Source organism: Hylobates moloch, unplaced genomic scaffold (genome assembly GCF_009828535.3).
Source record: "Hylobates moloch isolate HMO894 unplaced genomic scaffold, HMol_V3 SCAFFOLD_16, whole genome shotgun sequence".
Classification (NCBI taxonomy): domain Eukaryota; kingdom Metazoa; phylum Chordata; class Mammalia; order Primates; family Hylobatidae; genus Hylobates; species Hylobates moloch.
In genome coordinates this window covers 52,700,826-52,721,899 of record NW_026652291.1, presented here as the reverse complement: position 1 = coordinate 52,721,899, position 21,074 = coordinate 52,700,826, and the positions used below count along the sequence as shown (strand labels likewise).

The following is a 21,074-nucleotide window of genomic DNA, read 5'->3' as shown; positions in this document are numbered from 1 at the left end:
TTGGGAGGCCAAGGTGGGTGGATTGATCACGAGGTCAGGAGTTCGAGACCAGCCTGACCAACATGGTGAAACCCCATCTCTACTAAAAATACAAAAAATTAGCCGGGTGTGGTGGTGCATGCCTGTAATCTCAGCTACTCAGGAGGCTGAGGCAGGAGAATCGCTTGAACCCAGGAGGTGGAGGTTGCAGTGAGCCGAGATCACCGCCACTGCACTCTGGCCTGGGCGACAGAGCGAGACTCCGTCTGAAAAAAAAAGAAAAGACAGTATTTTAATCTTATGGGACTACCGTCATACATGTGAGATAGCCCCTTCATGCAGTGAGCTCATATTAGCAAGGAAGAAAACACAGTATAAAATACCAAACAGAAAAGTCTGCTGACTTATGACAGAAGGATGCCTAATTCAGATTTGAAAAGTAATGAAAGGGTATCCAAGAAAGCTCCTCAAAGGAGCAAAACTTTTAAGGTAAAAAGGTAGGAAGGCCAGGAAACCAGAATATGCAGAGAGAAGGCTGTTGTTTTTTTTTTTTTGAGACAGAGTTGTCACCCAGGTTGGCTCACTGCAACCTCTGCCTTCTGGGTTCAAGCAATTCTCCTGCCTCAGCCTCCCAAGTAGCTGAGATTACAGGTGCCCGTCACCACGCCCAGCTAATTTTTGTATTTTTAGTCAAGATGGGGTTTCACCACGTTGGCCAGGCTGGTCTCAAATACCTGACCTCATGTGATCCGCCTGCCTTGGCCTCCCAAAGTGCTGGGATTACAGGCGTGAGCCATAGTGCCTGGCCTGGTGCTGTTTTTTGTTTGTTTTTTTTTGTTTTTTTGAGATAGAGTTTTGCTCTTCTTGCCCAAGTTGGAGTGCAGTGTCACGATCTCAGCTCACTGCAACCCCCACCTCTTGGGTTCAGGTGATTCTCCTGCCTCACCCTCCCGAGTAGATGGGACTACAGGCGCGTGCCACCACGCCCAGCTAATTTTTTTTTTTGGTATTTTTAGTACAGACAGGGTTTCACTGTGTTAGCCAGGATGGTCTCGCTCTCTGACCTCGTGATCCGCCTGCCTTGGCTTCCCAAAGTACTGGGATTACAGGCATGAGCCACCACGCCCGGCCTTAAGTAAGGTTTTAAGGAATAATGCATTAACTAAATAGTGGTGGTTTTCATGACCTAAAAACTAAAAAATTTCCAATTTCTGCCTGAGTCCAATTATGATACTATTTCTTTTTGACTCTCTGAACAAGAGAACTGGGCTTCCTCTTTATTGATTCAACTATTAACACCTGACATGATGATTTGCACATGAGAGAAACTGACACTGGATAGTGATTTCAGGACACAGAAAAATGCTGAGGGAGAGTTTTTGTTTTTTTGAGATGGAGTCTCGCTCTGTTGCCCAGGCTGGAGTGCAGTGGCACCATCTTGGCTCACTGCAACTCTGCCTCCCGGGTTCAAGCGATTCTTGTGCCTCAGCCTCCCGAGTAGCTGGGACTACAGGCGTGTGCCACCACGCCTGGCTGATTGAAGATTTTGTTTTTTAACCTGACCACTCTTCCTGACCTACATGATCCATTTATCCACCACCAGAAAGACAAAGGTACACAGTCCACAGTTCTTACTTTGAGTCCATTGCTTGGTAAAAGTCTTACCTGATCCAGGAGTGATAAGAGGCCCCTCTAATTCAAGTGCCTCATCTTCAGACTGGTCGTCTAGCTTCTTCTTTTTTTTCTTTGTTGGATCTCTGGGTTTCTTTAAGAGAGAAAGTTCTTCGGGGTGTCTGATATCTGTTAATAAAATAGATTGTTTTACTAGAACAAAGGAAAATTTAAACATTTTACACTTAGTAAATTTATTGTTTCAAGACAAGAATTTGTAACTTCCTTCTGTATGTCTGTCTGAGTTGTGTCAGGCATTGATGTCATGCAAAACACTGATTATGACACTTAAAAAAAACTACTCAAAGCATTCTTAATTCGTAACTATATAATAAATGTAATGACCTCAAAGTGGAGATAACAATCTACTAGGGTACGGAAAGAAAGTATTAGAAGCCCTTATTTATATATTTATTTTTTATCTAAAACTGGAAGAAAAATTGAGATTTATATTATATGTCCTTCACTCATTCTGTATGTCATAAGGTACACATGATAAATGAAGTAAATGTAATGATACTTTTAAATCATTACCAAATCCTTTTTTTTTTTTTTTTTTTTTTTTGAGACGGAGTTTCACTCTTGTTGCCCAGGCTGGAGTGCAAGGGAGCGGTCTCGGTTCACTGCAACCTCCACCTCCCAGGTTCAAGCGATTCTCCTGCCTCAGCCTACTGAGCAGCTGGGGTTACAGGCATGTGTCATCACGCCTGGCTAATTTTGTATTTTTAGTAGAGAGAGGGTTTCTCCATGTTGATCAGGCTGGTCTCGAACTCCTGACCTCAGGTGATCTGCCCACCTCAGCCTCTCAAGTGCTGGGATTACAGGCGTGAGCCATCATGCCCGGCCCCAAATCTCCAATTTTAATTGATTCAAATATTCTGCCCTGTATCAAATGGCTACAAGTTTCTGATCTATTTTCATTTGAGAAGTCCGATAACAAGGAAAATGGTTAAATGAAAATAACAAAATTAAAAATGACCCAAGTAAACACACACATATAATATATACTGCACACCATGTTCACAAATTCCAAGACTCAATTTTGTTAAGAAGTCAATTCTCCTCAAATTAAGCTAAAGATTTAATGAGATGCCAGTCAAAATTCCACTTCGCTTTTCTGTAGAAGTTGACAGATTGTAAAATTTATATGAAAATGAGAACAATCCTAGAATAGTCAAAGACATTCTTAAAAAGAACAAAATTGGACGACTTACACTAACTGATTTTAAGACATCATAAAGCTGTATCAATCAAGACACTGCACTTACTGGCTAAATGATAAGACGTACAGATGAATGAAACAGAAGAGGGCCCCCAAAACAGACCTACATATGGGTGATCAGAATTTTTTGACAAAGGTATCAAGGCAATTCAAGGAGAAAGAAAAATCTTTCCAACAAAGTGCTGAACAATGATTCATATATATATATGACCATTAACCCTTATAACAATAGCAAAAATTAATTCTAAATGACCACTGCTCTAAATGTAACAGGCAAAATAATGAAACTAGAAGAAAGCATAAGACGACAAAGATTTCTTAGGACACACAAAAAAAGGAACCACAAAAAATTGCCCTTTATTTAAAACAAAACAAAACAAAAAAACCCGACGTACCTACTCTTTAAGACACTGTTGAGAAAACAAAAAGGCAAGCATATAGTGGGACAACATATTTGCAGCACACATATCTGACAAAAGACTTGTATTCTGAACATATAAAGAGCCCAAACAACTCAAGAAGACAAATGAACTAAAGATCTGGACAATCACTTCATCAAAGAAATATGACCAAGCAGCACATGAAAAGATACTTGACATTATCAGTCATCAGGGAAATACAAATTAAAACCAAAATGAGATAGCAGTATCCATACATCAGAGAGGCCAGCATTAAAAAGACGTACTACTCAGTGTCAGTGAGGATGTGAAGAGGAACTTGAACTCTCATAAGCAGCTGGTGGGACTATTAAATGAGACAATTTTTTGAAAACAGCTCGGCAATTCTGTATAAACATACATGTACCACACAACTCAAGACATTCTACCCCTAGTTATTTACCCAAGAAGATGAAAAGCACATTTGTAATAACTTGATTCATAAAAGCCAAAACTGAAAATAACCCAGATGGATAAACAAAAATGTGATATTTGCAAACCAATGGTATACTACTTAGACAATGGAACACAACTCACCAATCAGTAAAAAGAAACAAACTATTGACACATGCAATAAAATGAATGACTCTCAAATTTATTATATTAAGTGGAAGATGAATTAGAAAAGAGTATATGTCATTCCATTCATAAAATTCCAGAAAATGCCAACAAAGCCATAGTAACAGAAAGCAGATCAATTTGCTGGTAGCTGAAGTTTGACAGGTGACAGAAATATTCTGAATCTTGATTGTGGTGGTTTCAGAGGTATAAATATCTGTCACAACTCAAATTTCACACTTTAAACGGATACAGTTTATTGTGTATCTATTACACTATACTACAATAAAGTTAATTAAAAAACAGTGTGAAACGACGAAGAACCCAAAAATTAACAATAAAAAAGAAAAGCCGCAGAAAGGAGAAGAATAGGTCTATAGTCATGCGTCACTTAAGGATGGGGATGTGTTCTGAGAAATGTGTCCTTAGGCAATTTCATTTTATTTTTTTGTAGAGATGGGGTCTTGTCACGATGCCCAGGCTAGTGTCCAAACTCCTCGGCCTCCCTGATGGGATTATAGGCGTGAGCCACTGTACTTATTTTTATAATTTATTTAAAAAATAAAGTAATTGCACTATGATGTTACAAAAGCTCCATCATCACAAGGAGATAGAAAATTTTCAACTCCATTATAATCTTATCACTGGATATGTGGTTCATCGTTGACCAAAATATTGTTATGCAGCATGTGACTGTGTATCACAATGTCTGGCAGCACTACACTATATGCCAGAGTATGAAGAGAATAGACAACACAATTCATATCACTGCAAAACTTGTAAAGCTATAGATTGCTAATTACTGAATCAAAATTTTACATGTGGCAGTTTACAGCTTTAGGAGCCAATGACATCCACTAGATTCAACCCAATATTACAAATTCAGAAAGCTTTTTGTTTGTAGGGGACCTGAAACTAGGATCCTACCATGCTGCTACAGAGTTGATGAGGCACAATTTAAGGTGGAAGCACACAGCCAAACTATCTAGATTCAAATCCTAGTTCCACTGTTTATTAGCTGTGTGACTCTGGGCAAGCTACTCGGCCTGTCAGTGTCTGAGTTTCCTCATCTAAAATGAGAATAGTGCCTCAGGAGGTAGTTGCATTAATTAAATGATACATAACAAATGCTTTGTAAGTATTTGTGTCTTAATGTTTTTCCTCTAATTATAAAACAGCTAACAACAGAGACCTGGCACAGTGGCTCATGCCTGTAATCCCAGCACTTTGGGAGGCCAAAGTGGGAGAACTGCTTGAGCTCAGGAGTTCAAGACCAGCCTGGGCAACCTAGGAAGACCTTTTCTCTACCAACAAATTTTTTTTTTTTTTTAATTAGCCAGGCATAGTGGTGCACACCTAGAGTCCCAGCTACTCAGGAGGCTGAGGTGGGAAGACTGCCTGAGGCTAGAGGCTGCAGTGAGCCGTGACTGGGCTACTGCTCTCCAGCCTGGGTGACAGAGCAAAACTATCTCCAAAACAAAACACACACACACACCATGGTAGAAATTTGGAAGTTACCCCCCCACCCCGCCAAAAAAAAATATAAATAACTGAATCATTTAAAATGTGTTCTTTCAGTACCATAAGACAGGGCAAAAAATAAAATGTGTTCATAAAAGATGAAATATGACTAGTAAATCATTTTAACCACTGCATAATATTCTAGGTAAATAAATCATAATTTAATAATTCTTCTAATACTGAGCCCATTATAAATAATATTCAATAATTCTACAAACATCTATCTCCACCTTTTTCCGTATTTTATTTCAGAATTCACTAGAGTAGAATTACTGGATTAAAGGTTATAATAATTTTAAGGCAAAGATGGAACAAGATGGATATATGTTCTTGTTTTATGTCTTTGATTAGTAGTAACGTACATCTTCTCATGTGTTTTTAATAATTTATATATATTTTCTTCCTTTTCTCATTTTTCGGTAAAATTTCTTCAAATCAAAGTTAATTTGCATGTAAAAATTAACATGGTAGCAATTACTGCACACCATACTGGACTTCCTTCTTTTTTAAAAAAAAATTTTTATATAAACATTGTCCATGTTTAAATAAAAAGTCCAAATAAATTACTGTAATAAGTATATGGGTTTTGGTCAGGTTTTCTGTTGGTTATTTGAATGCTACTCTTAGAAACACTCGGCCAGGCACGACGGCTCACACCTGTAATCCCAGCACTTTGGGAGGCCGAGACGGGTGGATCACCTGTGGTCAGCAGTTTGAAACCAGCCTGGCCAACACGGTGAAACCCTGTCTCTACTAAAAATACAAAATTAGCTGGGCATGGTGGCACATGCCTGTAATCCCAGCTACTCAGGAGGCTGAGGCAGGGGAATCACTTGAACCCAAGAGGCGGAGGATGCAGTGAGCTGAGATCATGCCATTGCACTCCAGCCTGGACAACGAGAGTGCAACTCTGTCTCAAAAAAAAAAAAAAAAAAAAAAGAAAGAACACTCTGGGACATAACTAGGTTTTTATTTTGTCCTATATTTTACAGGCTATTTTCTGATCGATTTCTGAAACCTGAAAATGGAATTAACAGAAGAACTATCCTGAACGAATATGTGACCACAGAGTAGGTGAATATAACTGCTCTTTAATTATTAATAAATTTGGGGTAAGTACATCTAGTAAAGAGCAGAAATCATGTTAACAAGTAAATACTTGCTCCTTAAATTCTGCCACTTTCTTGAAAGCATCTAGGCATATCTGATTTTTTTTAAAAAACATACTACAGCATTTTTCAGCTAAAGTTACACAATTAAAAATCAAATATTTTCTTCATTCTTGTATATTTAAGATATAAAGTTAACCCACTTGTCCTTAAATGTAATTTTTGGGGTTTCACGGATTAGCAATAATTACTATAATTAGGTAGGTTCAGAAACTCAGAAGTGATTTCAAGTATATCCTTTGAACCTAAGATTTATCTAATACAACTGCATCATTACTTCCTAGAGTTATTTTTAAAGGAGTAAGATTTAACAGGTGAAGAGATCTAATGGTTTATGAATTCTACTTTTAATTCACAATGTACCCTCAGCTTTAAATGCCATTGGGGCCATACTGGGATAAAATAAAGGCATTAGAAAATTCCAAGCCTCTGAATAAGCAGTTGTCCACACTGCTTCAACATTAAGTGGAGGCAGGATGGTGGTGGTAATCTCTCTCTCCACCCATTCATTTCTCCAAAGTAAATCAAGTACTAGTATGTGGTGAAAAATCTAAAAAGTATTGAAGGATAAGTAACAAATCCTTATATAACAAATCTCATGCCTGAGATATGATATGCTTCTAACAAAGTCGCCACAGGCACTATTTAGTGGGAGACAGTAAGGCAAGCATTACATTTCAATAAGTTCAAATGTTTCTGGCATATCCCCCAGGTTTGAGAGTCACGGTACTACATGATTCAAATGTATTTTTGTTCCCAGGTCATTTTCTGTCTGGCTCACAAACCAGGTAGTATTAAATGTATATTAATATGCATATTTACATTAGTAAAAGAATATTATTAAGTAGCTTTTCTGTCTGTCTTAAGTAGATAAAGCAGTTCTTAACTAGATGGGCCCATGAGAATTGCTTGTAAAATCAATAATAATAATATTAAAAATACATGCCGGGACCATATCCCCAGATTTTTGCAGTAGCTCAGGGCTCCAGCACCTTGTTTTATAGAAGTTCTGTAGGCAATTCTGATTCCAGGTTTTTTTTTTTTTTTTTTTTTTTTTTTGAGATGGAGTCTTGCTCTGTCGCCCAGGCTGGAGTGCAGTGACGCAATCTCAGCTCACTGCAACCTCTGCCTCCCGGGTTCAAGCGATTCCCCTGCCTCAGCCTCCGGAGTAGCTGGGATTGCGGGTGCCTGCCACCACACCCAGCTAAGTTTTTGTATTTTTAGTAGAGACAGGGTTTCACTGTATTAGCCAGGATGGTCTCAATCTCCTGACCTAGTGATCTGCCCGCCTCGACCTCCCAAAGTGCTGGGATTACAGGTGTGAGCCACTGCGCCTAGCTTCCAGCTTCTTGATAATCACTAGCTTAGGGAAGGGAGAGAATGAAGGGTAGCAAGAATGACTTCTTATTTTTCTAATGGTAAGTAGTTCCATATTGGAACTTGGTAGCCAATGGCTGCATATGAAGTGTGAAAAAGTGGTTTTCATTTCATTACAACAATAACAAAGTAAACCTAACTCTCCACATTAAGATATTGATTATTTCATTGACATGAGAATTTAGGGCTTATTGATTTACTGTATGCCTTGTATCAAGAAGTAATTAATAGATTTAGAAATCTGTTTAAGATTTCTAAATGTGTAAGAGTGGGGCTGGAGAAGGGCATAAGTAATTAAACAAGGTTTATACCAAAATAAAACATACCCAGAGGACTGTGAGACATGAAAACTTTAAAATGGCCATACCAAAATCCTATACTAATTTATGCTCAATTTTACTTTCAATAAGGATAAGCTAGCATTTATGAGGCACTACACAAAGCAGTGCTCCAGAACCTCTATAACAGAATATATAGCAATGATCTTTTAAGACAGGGGCTCACTGTCACCCAGGCTGGAATGAAGTAGTGTTAGTGTGATCACAGCTCACTGCAGCCTTGACTTCCTGGGCTCAGGCAATCCTCCTGCCTCAGCCTCCCAAAATACTGGGAATGCAGGCCTGAGCCACTACACCCAGCGATAGCAATGAAATTTACTGTTCATTATAATTAGCATGTTATTAAACAGAAGACGAATCTAGTCTAATCTACACAGGCTATATAAATACTATGCATATAAAAAAGCATGAGGGTGAGGAATTGAGAAACTGAGGTAAAGAAGGGTTCTCAGGGAAGATAAAGCGTTTCTGGTTAAAAAAGTATATTGAATATGTGCATTTATTTTCACTCCTTTTCAAAATCATGTAAAACATAAAGAAAACACAAACCTATAAGGGCCCCCAAAATGGAAGAAAATACCGGATAAGAAATCTCAGAAAAGTTTTGGGAGGCAGAAGTCAGATGGAACAGTAACTTTGTAAACTGGAGAAATATAAAAACCAAGGTGTTTGTAGAACGAGGTACCAATGGGAAACACCCTGATTCACTGTTCTAATCATCAAACTGAGGCACAGAAAACAGATAGACGACCTGAAAAAATTTAGTCTGCCCCAACATCCCTTTACTGTTCCATTACTGAATTAAACTCAGGTAACCTACTCCACAAACACACACCCTTTAGGATCCTTTACAAACGAACCTGAATAGCCCTAGGGAAAAGATCTTTGAGATACTGATGTTTGAAAAGGCTTGCTCAATATGTCTAAATACCTTACAGAGGGATGATGAGCTAAGCTCCATCCAATATAGAGCTTCCTATTAGGTACTGATACTGCCCCAGGCCGGGCACAGTGGCTCATGCCTGTAATCCTAGCACTTTGGGAGCCAAGGCGGGTGGATCACGAGGTCAGGAGATGGAGACCATCCTGACTAACATGGTGAAACCCCGTCAAAAAAAAAAAATTACTGGGTGGGGGGTGGCCTTCCACTATTGGGAGGCTGAGGCGGAGTATGGTTGAGCCGCGGAGTTGCATTTCTGGCGGTTGGTTTTTTTAGAGGGATCAAGATGTGTTTTTGTTTACCCATAGGTGGGAAACACAAAAAATCATTATAAAAAAAAAAAAAAAAAAAAAAAAAAAGCGTCCCAGCATTAAACATAAGAACAGCCAGCCAATGATTACTAGACACTTGAGAAAAGCTTCTGTGGTGAGCAGAATACTGAAGGTTTAAGATCCCTACCCATGGTTACACAAACACCCATCTAGGTACTGCTGTGAGGAGTTTTTGCAAATGAATTAAGATTACTTATCAACTGATTTTAGGGAGATTAACCTGGGTTATCTGGGTGAGCCCAATGTAATCACATGAGGCTTTGGGAACAGAAGAGGCAGGCAGAAGAGAGATGAGACAGAAGGAGTGGTCAGATAAATACAGAAAGAAGACCTTGACTTGCTGTTACTGGCTTTGAAGATAGAGGAAGGGGGCCACAAGCAATGTGGAGAGCCTCTAGGAGCTGAGAATGACCCTTGGCAGACAAGGCAGAGGGAACCTTAGTCTTACAATCACAAAGAACCAAATTCTACCAAGCAAAATTCATTCTCAGTGCCTCCAGGAAGGAACGCAGCCCTGCTGACACCTTAACTTCAGCCACTTAAGAGTCCATAGAGAACACAGGTGAGCCACGTGTACACACCTTTAACCTACAGTGACTATGAGATAAATTCGTGTTGTTTCAGGCTGCTAAATTTATGGTAATTTGTTATGGCAGCAATGCAACACTAACAAACCTTCTAACAGGAAAGACAGAGACCAAACAAAAAGAAAAATAACTTACGAGAAACAGACACAATGCAGACTACAGAGAACAAAACACAACGTGCTTAATGAAGAGGCTGAGAAAAAGACAATGACATAAATAGGATAAAAAACAATGAGGCCAGGTGCAGTGGCTCACGCCTGTAATCCCAGCACTTTGGGAGGCCAAGGTGGGTGGATCACTTGAGGTCAGGAGTTCAAGATCAGCCTGGCCAACATGGTGAAACCCTGTCTCTACTAAAAATACAAAAAATTAGCTGGGCATGATGGCGTGCGCCTGTAGTCCCAGTTACTCGGGAGGCTGAGGCAAGAGAATTGCTTGAACCTAGGAAGCGGAGGTTGCAGTGAGCCGAGATCGCACCATTGCACTCCAGCCTGGGCAACAACAGCAAAACTCTGTCTCAAAAAAAAAAAAAAAAAAAAAGAGAGATTAAGAGACTTTAGATATTAACAATGGAGGGGGAAGGGTCCTTTCCATTTATTTTCACTATTCTGTTGAAGTATAACTTATATAAAGTCCACAAATCTTAAATATATTTAAGAATACCTGTATAACAAACATCCAGATAGAAATATAAAACACTGAAAACTGGCCAGGCGCAGTGGCTCATGCCTGTAATCCCAGCACTTTGGGAGGCCGAGGCGGGTGGATTACCCAAAGTCAGGAATTCGAGACCAGCCTGGGCAACATGGTGAAACCCCGTCTCTACTAAAAATATAAAAACGAGCCAGGCATGGCTGTGAGTGTCTGTAATCCCAGCTACTTGGGAGGCTGAGGCAGGAGAATCACTTGAACCCAGGAGGTAGAGGCTGCAGTGAGCTGAGGTCACACCACTGTACTCCAGCCTGGATGCCAGAGCAAGACTCTGTCTCAAAAAACAAACAAACAAAAAACAAACCCAAAACACTGAAAATTAAAATGTGATAGCCACCAAAAAAAAAAAAAATTCCAATATAAAGTCAAGCAAGTGGATCGATCCAAGAACAATGTCTGACTAACAGTAACAGAGAGAACAGAGAAAACAAAGAGGAGGAAATTATCAAGGAAATAATATTATGAAACAACTCCGCATAAATACAAGAAATATCCCCTGGTCAGAAGTCTCCGCACAATGAATGAAAATAAAACCCTAACCAGGCAGGGCATGTTGTTACAAAATTTCAAAATGGCAGGGAAAAGAAAACATCCTAAAAGTTTCCAGTGAGAAAAGGCAGTCTACAAAAAAGATTAAAAATAAAAATCAAGAACACTATTAGGAGGCCAGGCATGGTGACTCATGCCTGTAATCTCAGCACTTTGGGAGACGAAGGTGGGAGGGCTGCTTGAGGTCAGGAGCTCAAGACCAGTAGTGATACCCCATCTCTACAAAAAATTAAAAATTCAGGCATGCATGGTGGTGCACACCTGTAGTCCCAGCTACTCAAGAAGCTGAAGCAGAAAGATTGCTTGAGCCCAGGAGTTAGAGATTAGAGTGAGCTGTGATTGTGCCACTGCAGTCCAGCCTGGGCAACAGAGCAAGACCCTGTCTCCTAAGAAACGAAAAGAAAAGAAAACACTACCAGGACTATTAATAGCAACATTGAAAGCCAAAAGATAATTTAACAATGACTTCCAAATTCTGAGAGAAAAATAATTTTTGATCCAACAATTCTATCAAAGGGCAGAATAAAGACAAATATAGTATCTCAAAAATTTACATCCTATTCACCTTTTTCTTACTACCCTGATGGAGAATATATTCTACCAAAATAAGAGAGCAAATCAACACTGAGGAAATCAGTGTTGAAATCAGTGAACACTGATTGAAATCAAAGATCAAATACAAGAGAGAAGATAATGCTGAAGGTAAATCCTAGGGCTGTGACTGTACAACTTGGCCAAGAAAATATCCACCCTAGAGTGCAAGAGGATGTCTAGGAAGAAAAAAAGAAAAGTGGGGAGACTATAATCCGAAAATGTATTTGATCATGTTGAAAATTAAGGAGAATAACAGAAAGTAAACGAATCAGCAACAGATACATGTTGCAAAAGCAGCAGATGATAAAAAAGATATACGACACTTTGGGAAGCAAAGATGGGAAAATTGCTTGAGCCACCAGGAGTTAGAAACCAGCCTGGCGCCTGTAATCCCAGCGCTTTGGGAGGCCGAGGTGGGTGGATCACCTGTGGTCAAGAGTTTGAGACCAGCCTGGCCAACATAGTGAAACTTCATCTCTACCAAAAATACAAAAAGTAAGCTGGGCATGGTGGCTCATGCCTGTAATTTCAGCACTTTGGGAGGCCAATGTGGACGGATCACCTAAGGTCTGGAGTTCAAGACCAGCCTGGCTAACGTGGTGAGACCCTGCCTCCACTAAAAATAAAAAAATTAGCTGGGCATGGTGGCACGCACCTATAATCCCAGCTACTCCGGAGGCTGAGACAGGAGAATTGCTTGAACCTGGGAGGCGGAGGTTGCAGCGAGCCAAGATCGCACCATTGTACTCCAGCTTGGGTGACAGATAAAGACTCTGTCTCAGAAAAAACAAACAAAAAAACAAAAATTAGCCAGGCATGGTGGCATGTGCCTGTAATCCCAGCTACTCAGGAGGCTGAGGCATGAGAATCGCTTGAACCTGGGAGGCGGAGGTTGCAGTGAGCCGAGATTGCACCACTGCACTCCAGCCTGGGTGAAAGAGCAAGACCTCTTTCAAAAAAAAAAAGAAAGAAGGAAAGAATGAAAGAAAGAAAGAAACAAACCAGCCTGGGAAATATGGTGAGACCCAATCTCTAAAAGGAGGAAAAAAAAAAAAAAGGCATATGAGATAGGAAAGGTAAAAATACACATTTTGGCTCAGGAAGTAAAAATGTCTGCTTTGTTAATGTAAACAATGACAGTGATTCAGCCAAAAATTGTAATAGTTATAATAAAGAAGAAAGGGTTGAGGCCAGGTGAGGTGGCTCATGCCTGCAATCCCCAGGACTTTGGGAGGCCGGGGCAGGTGGATCACTTGAGGTCAGGTGTTCAAGACCAGCCTGACCAACATGGTGAAACCTCGTCTCTACTAAAAATACAAAATTAGCTGGGTGTGGTGGCGTGCGCTTGTAATCCCAGCTACTCGGGAGGCTGAGGCAGGAGAATCACTTGAACCGGAGAGGCGGAGGTTTCAGTAAGCCAAGATTGCGCCACTGCACTCCAGCCTGGGGGACAGAGTGAGACTCCATCTCAAAAAAAAAAAAAAAGAAAAGAAAAGGGTTAAGTGGAAAAACATCAACAGATACCTAAAATTGATAAATCAGGAAGTGACAGTATAAGCAAGTATTTAGAATTATGAAAATAAAAGCCAGAAACAGTAAAAGAGTAGAAAGTGGTAGGGAATGCAAGCAAGCACTGGGGAGAAATCGGGCAAGAAAGTAGTTTCATGGTATAAGCCTTTTTTACTTTAATTCAGCATTTATTGCTTTGATTAAAAAATAATTTCAAAAATCTTTCTGCTTACTGAATAAAGAATGCATTGGAAAGAACAAGAATGGATGAAGGAGACTGCTTAGGAGGCTCCTGGAGCAGGAAGAGGTGGTGGCTAATGGACTACCGGAGCAGTGGAGGGTGGAGATGGAGAGAAGTGGAAAGACTGAAGACATATCCCTCGAGGCAAAACGAACATTCTGAGGTGATGAGATGTGTAGGTGAGGAAGAGGGCAATGCTAAGGATTTCTCCCGTGTATCTGGTATGAGTACCTGGGATGGAAGAGCCTTTTACTACTATGGTGATTGCTTGGGGGAAGGGCGGAAAGGAGGGAAGAGGGAGCACAGAGATTTGGAAAGGAATACCATGAGTTCAGCCTTGAGCATGTTCAGTTTAAAATTTTGGTTAAAGAAATGGTTTTGTTACTATACGTAATGCTTCAATGAGCATATGATGGCTTTCTAAGAAAGATGCAAAGCTAGAAGAAAATCTAGGAAAAATTAAGAATGAAGGATTTCAAGTAAGTTGGGGTAACAGGAACTTGATTTACTCTCCTGTTTTATTTAAACAATACGAAATAAAGGAAAAGAAAAAGAAACACTTTCAGACATTAGGCAACTAGATGCACAAAAGAAAGACCAAAAGGATGAACTGAGTGCACCAGCTTACTGCCTATGGGCAGGGGAGGGGCGCATGGGGCCTGGTCTTGCAGAGTTGAGAGATCTGGGATGGCATTCAGGGATGACAAGGTGGCTAGAATGTGTAGGGCAGGGGACAGCAGAGAAGGGAGCTCCACAGAGGGTGCTCTGGAGGTCTACAGAGGTGTTTCCTGGAGTCTAGCTACCAGAGACTGTGGAAAGAACCGATGGCTAAAAGAGTTAATGTTCCTGTCAAGGAGAGCAGAAAGACCTCTACACAGAGTAGGGAGAAGAATCCCCAGAAGACTATGACCTCAGTAATGAGGCTAAATTAGTCCTAAGGCTAATGTTGCCTCTGGTCTACCCTAATAAAGCTTCAAAGCAAAAGAATCCAACTAATTCCAAGTAATTTGGTGATCAGAAAAAAATTCAAGACTACTCAATACAAAAAAATCCAGCCACTATGACGCATAATGACACATAGCCAGGAGTAAAGGGTGGGGGTGGGGAAGCACAAATAAGTCAGATGATAGATAAAAAATACCGAAATAGCTATATAAAGATATTACATATGTTTAAGAAACTAGAGGAAAACACACATAATAAAGAGAAAAATGAAAAATCTATATAAAAATGAAGCCAAAATCAAACTAGTGATGAAAAATACATCTCAAATGAAAAAGGCATTGGATGGGATTAACAGCAGATTAGCAGCAGAAAGATCAATGGACTCGAAAATATGAATAAATCTTAAAAAAACTATTTCAGGACACATCATAATCAAATTGCTGATAACCAAGGTAAAGATAAAATCTTCCAAGGCAGACAGAAAACATACAGAGGAACAATAACAGACTTCTCTGAAATTATGCAGACCAGAAGACAACTGAGGGACATCAATTATTGGTGGTGGTGGTGGGGCGGGGTTTAGACTTCTTCTCTCAGCTGCAGTCTCTTTCAAAAATGAAGGCAAAATAAAAAAAAATTTTTTTTGAGACAGGGTCTCCCTCAGTTGCCCAAGTTGGGGTACAGTCATACAATCTCGACTCACTACAACCTTTGCCTCCCAGGCTCAAGTGATCCTCCCCGCTTAACCTCCTGAGCAGCGGGAACTACAGGTGCATGCCACCATGCCCAGCTAATTTTTTGGTATTTTTTTGGAGATGGGGTTTCGCCATGTTGCCCAGGCTGGTCTTGAACCCCTGGGCTCACGTGATCTTCGGCCTCCCAAAGTGCTGGGACTACACGTAGGCATGAGCCACTGTGCCTGGACCAAACAAAAACTTTTATAAACAAAAGGTCAAAACTTCATAACCAGTAGACTTGCACTATAAAGAGAGGCATATGAAGTTCTTCAGGTAGAAGAAAAAGGAGACTGCATGGAAAGGATACTTATAAAGAGCACTGAAAAACAGTAAATATGTGATATGAAAGACCATTTTGCTCATTTTTTTTTTTTTTAATTTTTTTTTTTGAGACGGAGTCTGGCTCTGTCGCCCAGGCTGGAGTGCAGTGGTGCAATCTCGGCTCACTGCAAGCTCTGCCTCCCGGGTTCACGCTATTCTCCTGCCTCAGCCTCCCGAGTAGCTGGGACTATAGGCACCCACCACTACGCCCGGCTAATTTTTTGTATTTTTAGTAGAGACAGGGTTTCACCATGTTAGCCAGGATGGTCTCGATCTCCTGACCTCGTGATCCGCCCGTCTCGGCCTCCCAAAGTGCTGGGATTACAGGCGTGAGCCACTGCGCCCGGCCATTTTGCTCATTTTTAAATACTTCATTGCTTTAGGGGGAAAATAATGTACTGTGGGGTTTAGCATATATAGGAGTAAAATACATGACACAAAAAGGACAGGAAGGGAGAAATGAAACTAAACTGCTGTAAGGTTATTATACTATGTGTGAAGTAGTATGTTATTTGAAGGTAGGCTGAAGAAGTTAAAGTCATATACTGTAAACCCTAGAGCAACTATTAAAATAGCAAAACGAAGGTCGTAATAGCTAGTAATTCACAAGTGGAGATGAATGTAATCAAAACTACCCCTCCCCCCAAAAAAACCCCACCAAAAACCCCTTAATCTACTAGAAAGGAGGGAAACAGAAAAGAAATGGGACAACAGAGATCATAAATTGGTCTTCACCAAAATGAAAACGTTTGCTCTTAGAAAACACTGTTAATGAAATGGTAAGCCACAGATTGTGAGAAAATATTTGCAAAACATATCCAATAAAATTTCTGTATCTGGGATATGCAAAGAATGCTTACAACACAATCAGATGACAGCCTAATTTAAAAGACGGCAGGCGAAGGACTCAAACAGACACCTCACCATTATATGGGTGGCAATTAAGCACATGAATAGACGCTCAACATCATTAGTCACTAGGGTAATGCGAATTAAAGCCACAAGGAGATAGGCTCTCACACCTGCTAGAATACCCCAAACTGAAAAATGTTTCAAGGACACAGAGCAACTGGAACTCTCAAGTACTGCCCGGCAGAATGCAAAATAGTACAGCCACTTTGGAAAATAATTTGACTGTTTATTACAAGGTGAACCATCCACTTACCATATGACCCAGAAACCTACTGTAGTTTTTATTGCTCTTGATTAAATACCTATGTTCCCACAAAGACCTGTAAGTGAATGGTCATAGAAGCCTTTTTCAAAAATAATGGGCCCAGCCCTTCGACTGGTGAGTGGATAAACAAATTATGGTATATCCATACAACAGAGTACTACTCAGTAATAAGATGGAGTTGATAACACAGAACATGGATGAAGGTCAGAAGCATTACGCTAAGTGGAAGAAGCCATACAGAAAAGACCAAATACTGTAGGATTCCATTTATATAACATTTTAGAAAAGGCAAGACTATAGTGGCAGAAGGCAGCTAAGTGGTTGGCAGAGGTCAGAAGGGTAAAGAGGACTGCCAGCAGAAGGGCATGAGGGAACTGTCCTACATCTTGCTGGTGGTCCACTGGTCAAAATGCACTGAACTTTGCCATTATGATTATTTTACCTTAAATTATACCTTAACAAAGCTGATCAAAAGGATAAATAAAATTAAAGGACACAGCTTATAAGACGCCCCTTGGGTCCTCTCCTTAATAAAAATTTCATTTTTTATTTCTTTAAACTCCTGGCTCTATTGCTCGGTTTGACTGACTAGATATGTAAAAGGGCATGTGGCAGGTCTGCTGATGGGCTAACTGACCTGCCATTTCTCAGCCCTCCTGCTTGCGGCTAGTATAAGGAAACTGGAAAAGTCAAGTCATATTCATGTTTTCCCAGTCTCCCTTGCAGCTAAGGGAAGCCATATGGCCCAAGGTGGGCCAGGAGGATGTGAGGGGGGCTTCTGGGATGTTTTGCTTTGCTGTTAGGACACAGGTGTGGAAGAGAGAGAGGTGGAAGAGAGAGGTGCCTCCTGAATGCAGCTATAGGTTGAGCACCCCTAACCTGACTGAAATGCTCCAATGAGCATTTCCTTTGAATGTCACATTGGCAGTCAAAAAGTTTAGAATTTTGGAGCATTTCAAATTTCGGATGAGGGCAACTCAACTCACGTATGCCTGGAGCTCTAGGAAGCATCTTACAATCGTGAGGCCAGCCTGACATGCTGAGGGGTGAGGAACTGAGGGATGGAAAGAGCTTGTCCTTGAAGACACAATTGAACAACGAATCCAGTTCCAGCAACCACTTCATTTTCTCAACTAACTCCTTATGTGAAAAAGAAGGCTCTTATTCGTCTAAGGCACTGTTAAATCTAGATTTCTGACTGGGCATGGTGGCTAATGCCTATAATCCCAGCACTTTGGGAGGCTGAGGCAGGTAGATCACTTGAGGTCAGGAGTCCAGGACCAGCCTGGCCAACATGGCGAAATTCCACCTCTGCTAAAAATACAAAAATTAGCTGGGTGCGGGACGGGCGCAGTGGCTCATGCCGGTAATCCCAGCACTTTGGGAGGCCGAGGTGGGCGGATCACGAGGTCAGGAGATCCAGACCACGGTGAAACCCTGTCTCTACTAAAAATACAAAAAATTAGCCGGGCATAGTGGCGGGCGCCTGTAGTCCCAGCTACTCGGGAGGCTGAGGTAGGAGAATGGTGTGAACCCGGGAGGCGGAGCTTGCAGTGAGCCGAGATTGCACCACTGCGCTCCAGCCTGGGCCACACAGCGAGACTCCGTTTCAAAAAAAAAAAAAAAAATTAGCCGGGTGTGGTGGCGTGCACCTGTAATCCCAGCTACTCAGGAGGCTGTGCCAGGAGAACTGCTTGAACCTGGGAGGTGGCAGTTGCAGTACAAAAAAGTAGTTTAAGTGATTCTTCATTTCCTTTTCATCTTTATTTAAAAATCCCTCATGCCTGTTAACCCAGCACTTTGGGAGGCCAAGGTGGGTGGATCACAAGGTCAAGGGATCAAGACCATCCTGGCCAACATGGTGAAACCATGTCTCTACTAAAAATACAAAAATTAAGTGGGCGTGGTGGAGCGCGCCTGTAGTCCCAGCTACTCGGGAGGCTGAGGCAGGAGAATGGCGTGAACCCGGGAGGCAGAGCTTGCAGTGAGCCAAGATTGCACCACTGCACTCCAGCCTGGTGACAGAGACTCCATCTCAAAAATAAATAAAATAAATAAAAATCCAATCTTTATTGTTACCACTAAAAGCTTTTGTACAGAGTCCTTATGTACAGCTTAATTTACCTAAATCACTTTTATAATTACAAAAATTTTTTAAACACAACTGAGCTTTAGTCAATCTGAGTTCTGTTCCACCAGCATTTTGTGCTTCTCTATCCCTAACAAATAGATTCTTCTTCACAAAGCTAGAACAGAAAGAGAAAAAATAGGAATGAATTAGCATGTATCTAATGCGGAAAGACCCAAATGACATGTCCTATTGATAACACAGAATGGTAACAAGCTCTAAACACAAAATGTTATTTTATAGTAGCTCTCTGTTCATTGTCAGATTTTGGGAGAAAAAGTTTCATTTCCTCTTAAGAAGGCTCTTCATTTGTGAAGCCTGCGTGCCAGAATACGTTACATTAAAAAAAAAAATGATGTTCTTTGACAACAGTCTTTCTGTCCAAAAGAAAAGGAAAATGCAACAAAAACTTCATTTAATTATTACACAGAAGCACTGATCTGAAAGTGCGTTTTTGGAAGAAAAAAATTATTACACAGAAGCATTTTCTCAAGACTTAAATGATAAAGATAATTTTTACCAAATAAAAAGCTTGGAAATGATGTCAGTGTTCAGCCAAAGTAGGTATTTCCCTTTCAATAGTGTTCTGCTGGTCTTACCTCACTGTCCTTTTTCAGTGTTTGGCACACCCTTCACATTTACTTGGCAACCTTAGGTAACAATATATTTTGGTAGCAATGGAAATGTCCTCATCTTTCTTAGTTTTGATTCTACTGCTCATACAGTAAGTAAGCACAAGCCACAAGAGTAGATACAAGAGAGTTAAATTAATTAAGGGGAAATATTTAATAACTTGGGTTGAAAATCAAGTAATCTAAAATAATTAACAGAAAAAACCCTAATTATTCCTGGGAAGAGTTATATACTGTCACTTCAGTGTTCAGTTTCAGTGGTGAAAAAAAAAATAAATAAACCGCTAATGTTTCCCATAATGTAATTCCGGGGCTGGCAAACTTTTTCTGTAAAGATAGTAAATATTTTAGGGTATGCAGCTCCACTCAACACTGCTGCTATAATGCAAAAACAACCATAGACAATACCTAAGCCAATGAACGTAGCTGTATTCCAATACAACTTTATTTATGAACGTGGGAATTTGAATTTTTATAATTTTCACAGCATGAAATATTATTTTAATTTTACTTAACCATTAAAAAATATAAGAGCCTAATTATGATTAGTTCTTGAGCTACACAAAAGCAGGCTGAAGGCTGGGTGCAGTGGCTCACTCCTGTAATCCCAGCACTTTGGGAGGCCGAGGCGGGCGGATCACGAGGTCAGGAGATTGGTCACGGTGAAACCCCGTCTCTACTAAATAAACAAAAAATTAGCCAGGCGTGGTGGCGGGAGCCTATAGTCCCAGCTACTAGGGAGGCTGAGGCAGGAGAATGGCCTGAAACCGGGAGGCAGAGCTTGCAGCGAGCCCAGATCACGCAACTGTACTCCAGCCTGGGTGACAGAGTGAGACTCTGTCTCAAAAAAAAAAAAAAAAGCAGGCTGCGGGCCAGAGCTTGCCAACACAGTTTAATCACTTGGCCAATCAAATACCCTTCCCTCTTTTCTAACACACATATGAAAATTTTATAGACTTCCAAGGAATATTTTATAGCAATAACAGTGTTAAATTATGTATTAAATATGCATTTATTAAATATATATTACATTATTATTTAAGACCAATTAGCTGTTTTCTTATTTATTTCTGTAGCCAAACCTCAACTGTATAACTATTTGACTGGATCTTTATGCCCTAGTTTTTCTCCTGGTTTCCTCCAAATGGAGACCCCATCTTAGGAACCCTGCTCTGTGATACTGACCCCCACCCTACCCCCAATTCTTCAAGATGTTAAGTAGACTGCAGCACAAAGCCTGCTATCAGATACCCCCCCCTTCCCTGTCGTGCTGCCAGCATGTGAAGACATCTATCTATTCACACATGTCAAGTACTTGGACTCTCACCAAATACTGTGATCATCTAAATTTTATGTACCTCCTAGATTTCTGAAATCTGTGCCCTTGGTATCTGCTCCT

The 21,074-nt window shown here is 40.5% G+C and overlaps 1 protein-coding gene across 5 annotated transcripts in view; it reads right to left on the bottom strand.

Moving 5' to 3' along the window:
• Positions 1-21,074, bottom strand: part of FERMT2 (FERM domain containing kindlin 2) — a 95,076-nt gene that overhangs the window by 34,235 nt on the left and 39,767 nt on the right. For all 5 annotated transcript variants that reach the window (XM_032179793.2, XM_032179795.2, XM_032179796.2 and 2 more), the window contains exon 4: positions 1,645-1,779. In XM_032179793.2, coding sequence (XP_032035684.1) covers positions 1,645-1,779 — 135 coding nt within the window. The remainder of the gene's footprint in view (positions 1-1,644; positions 1,780-21,074) is intronic.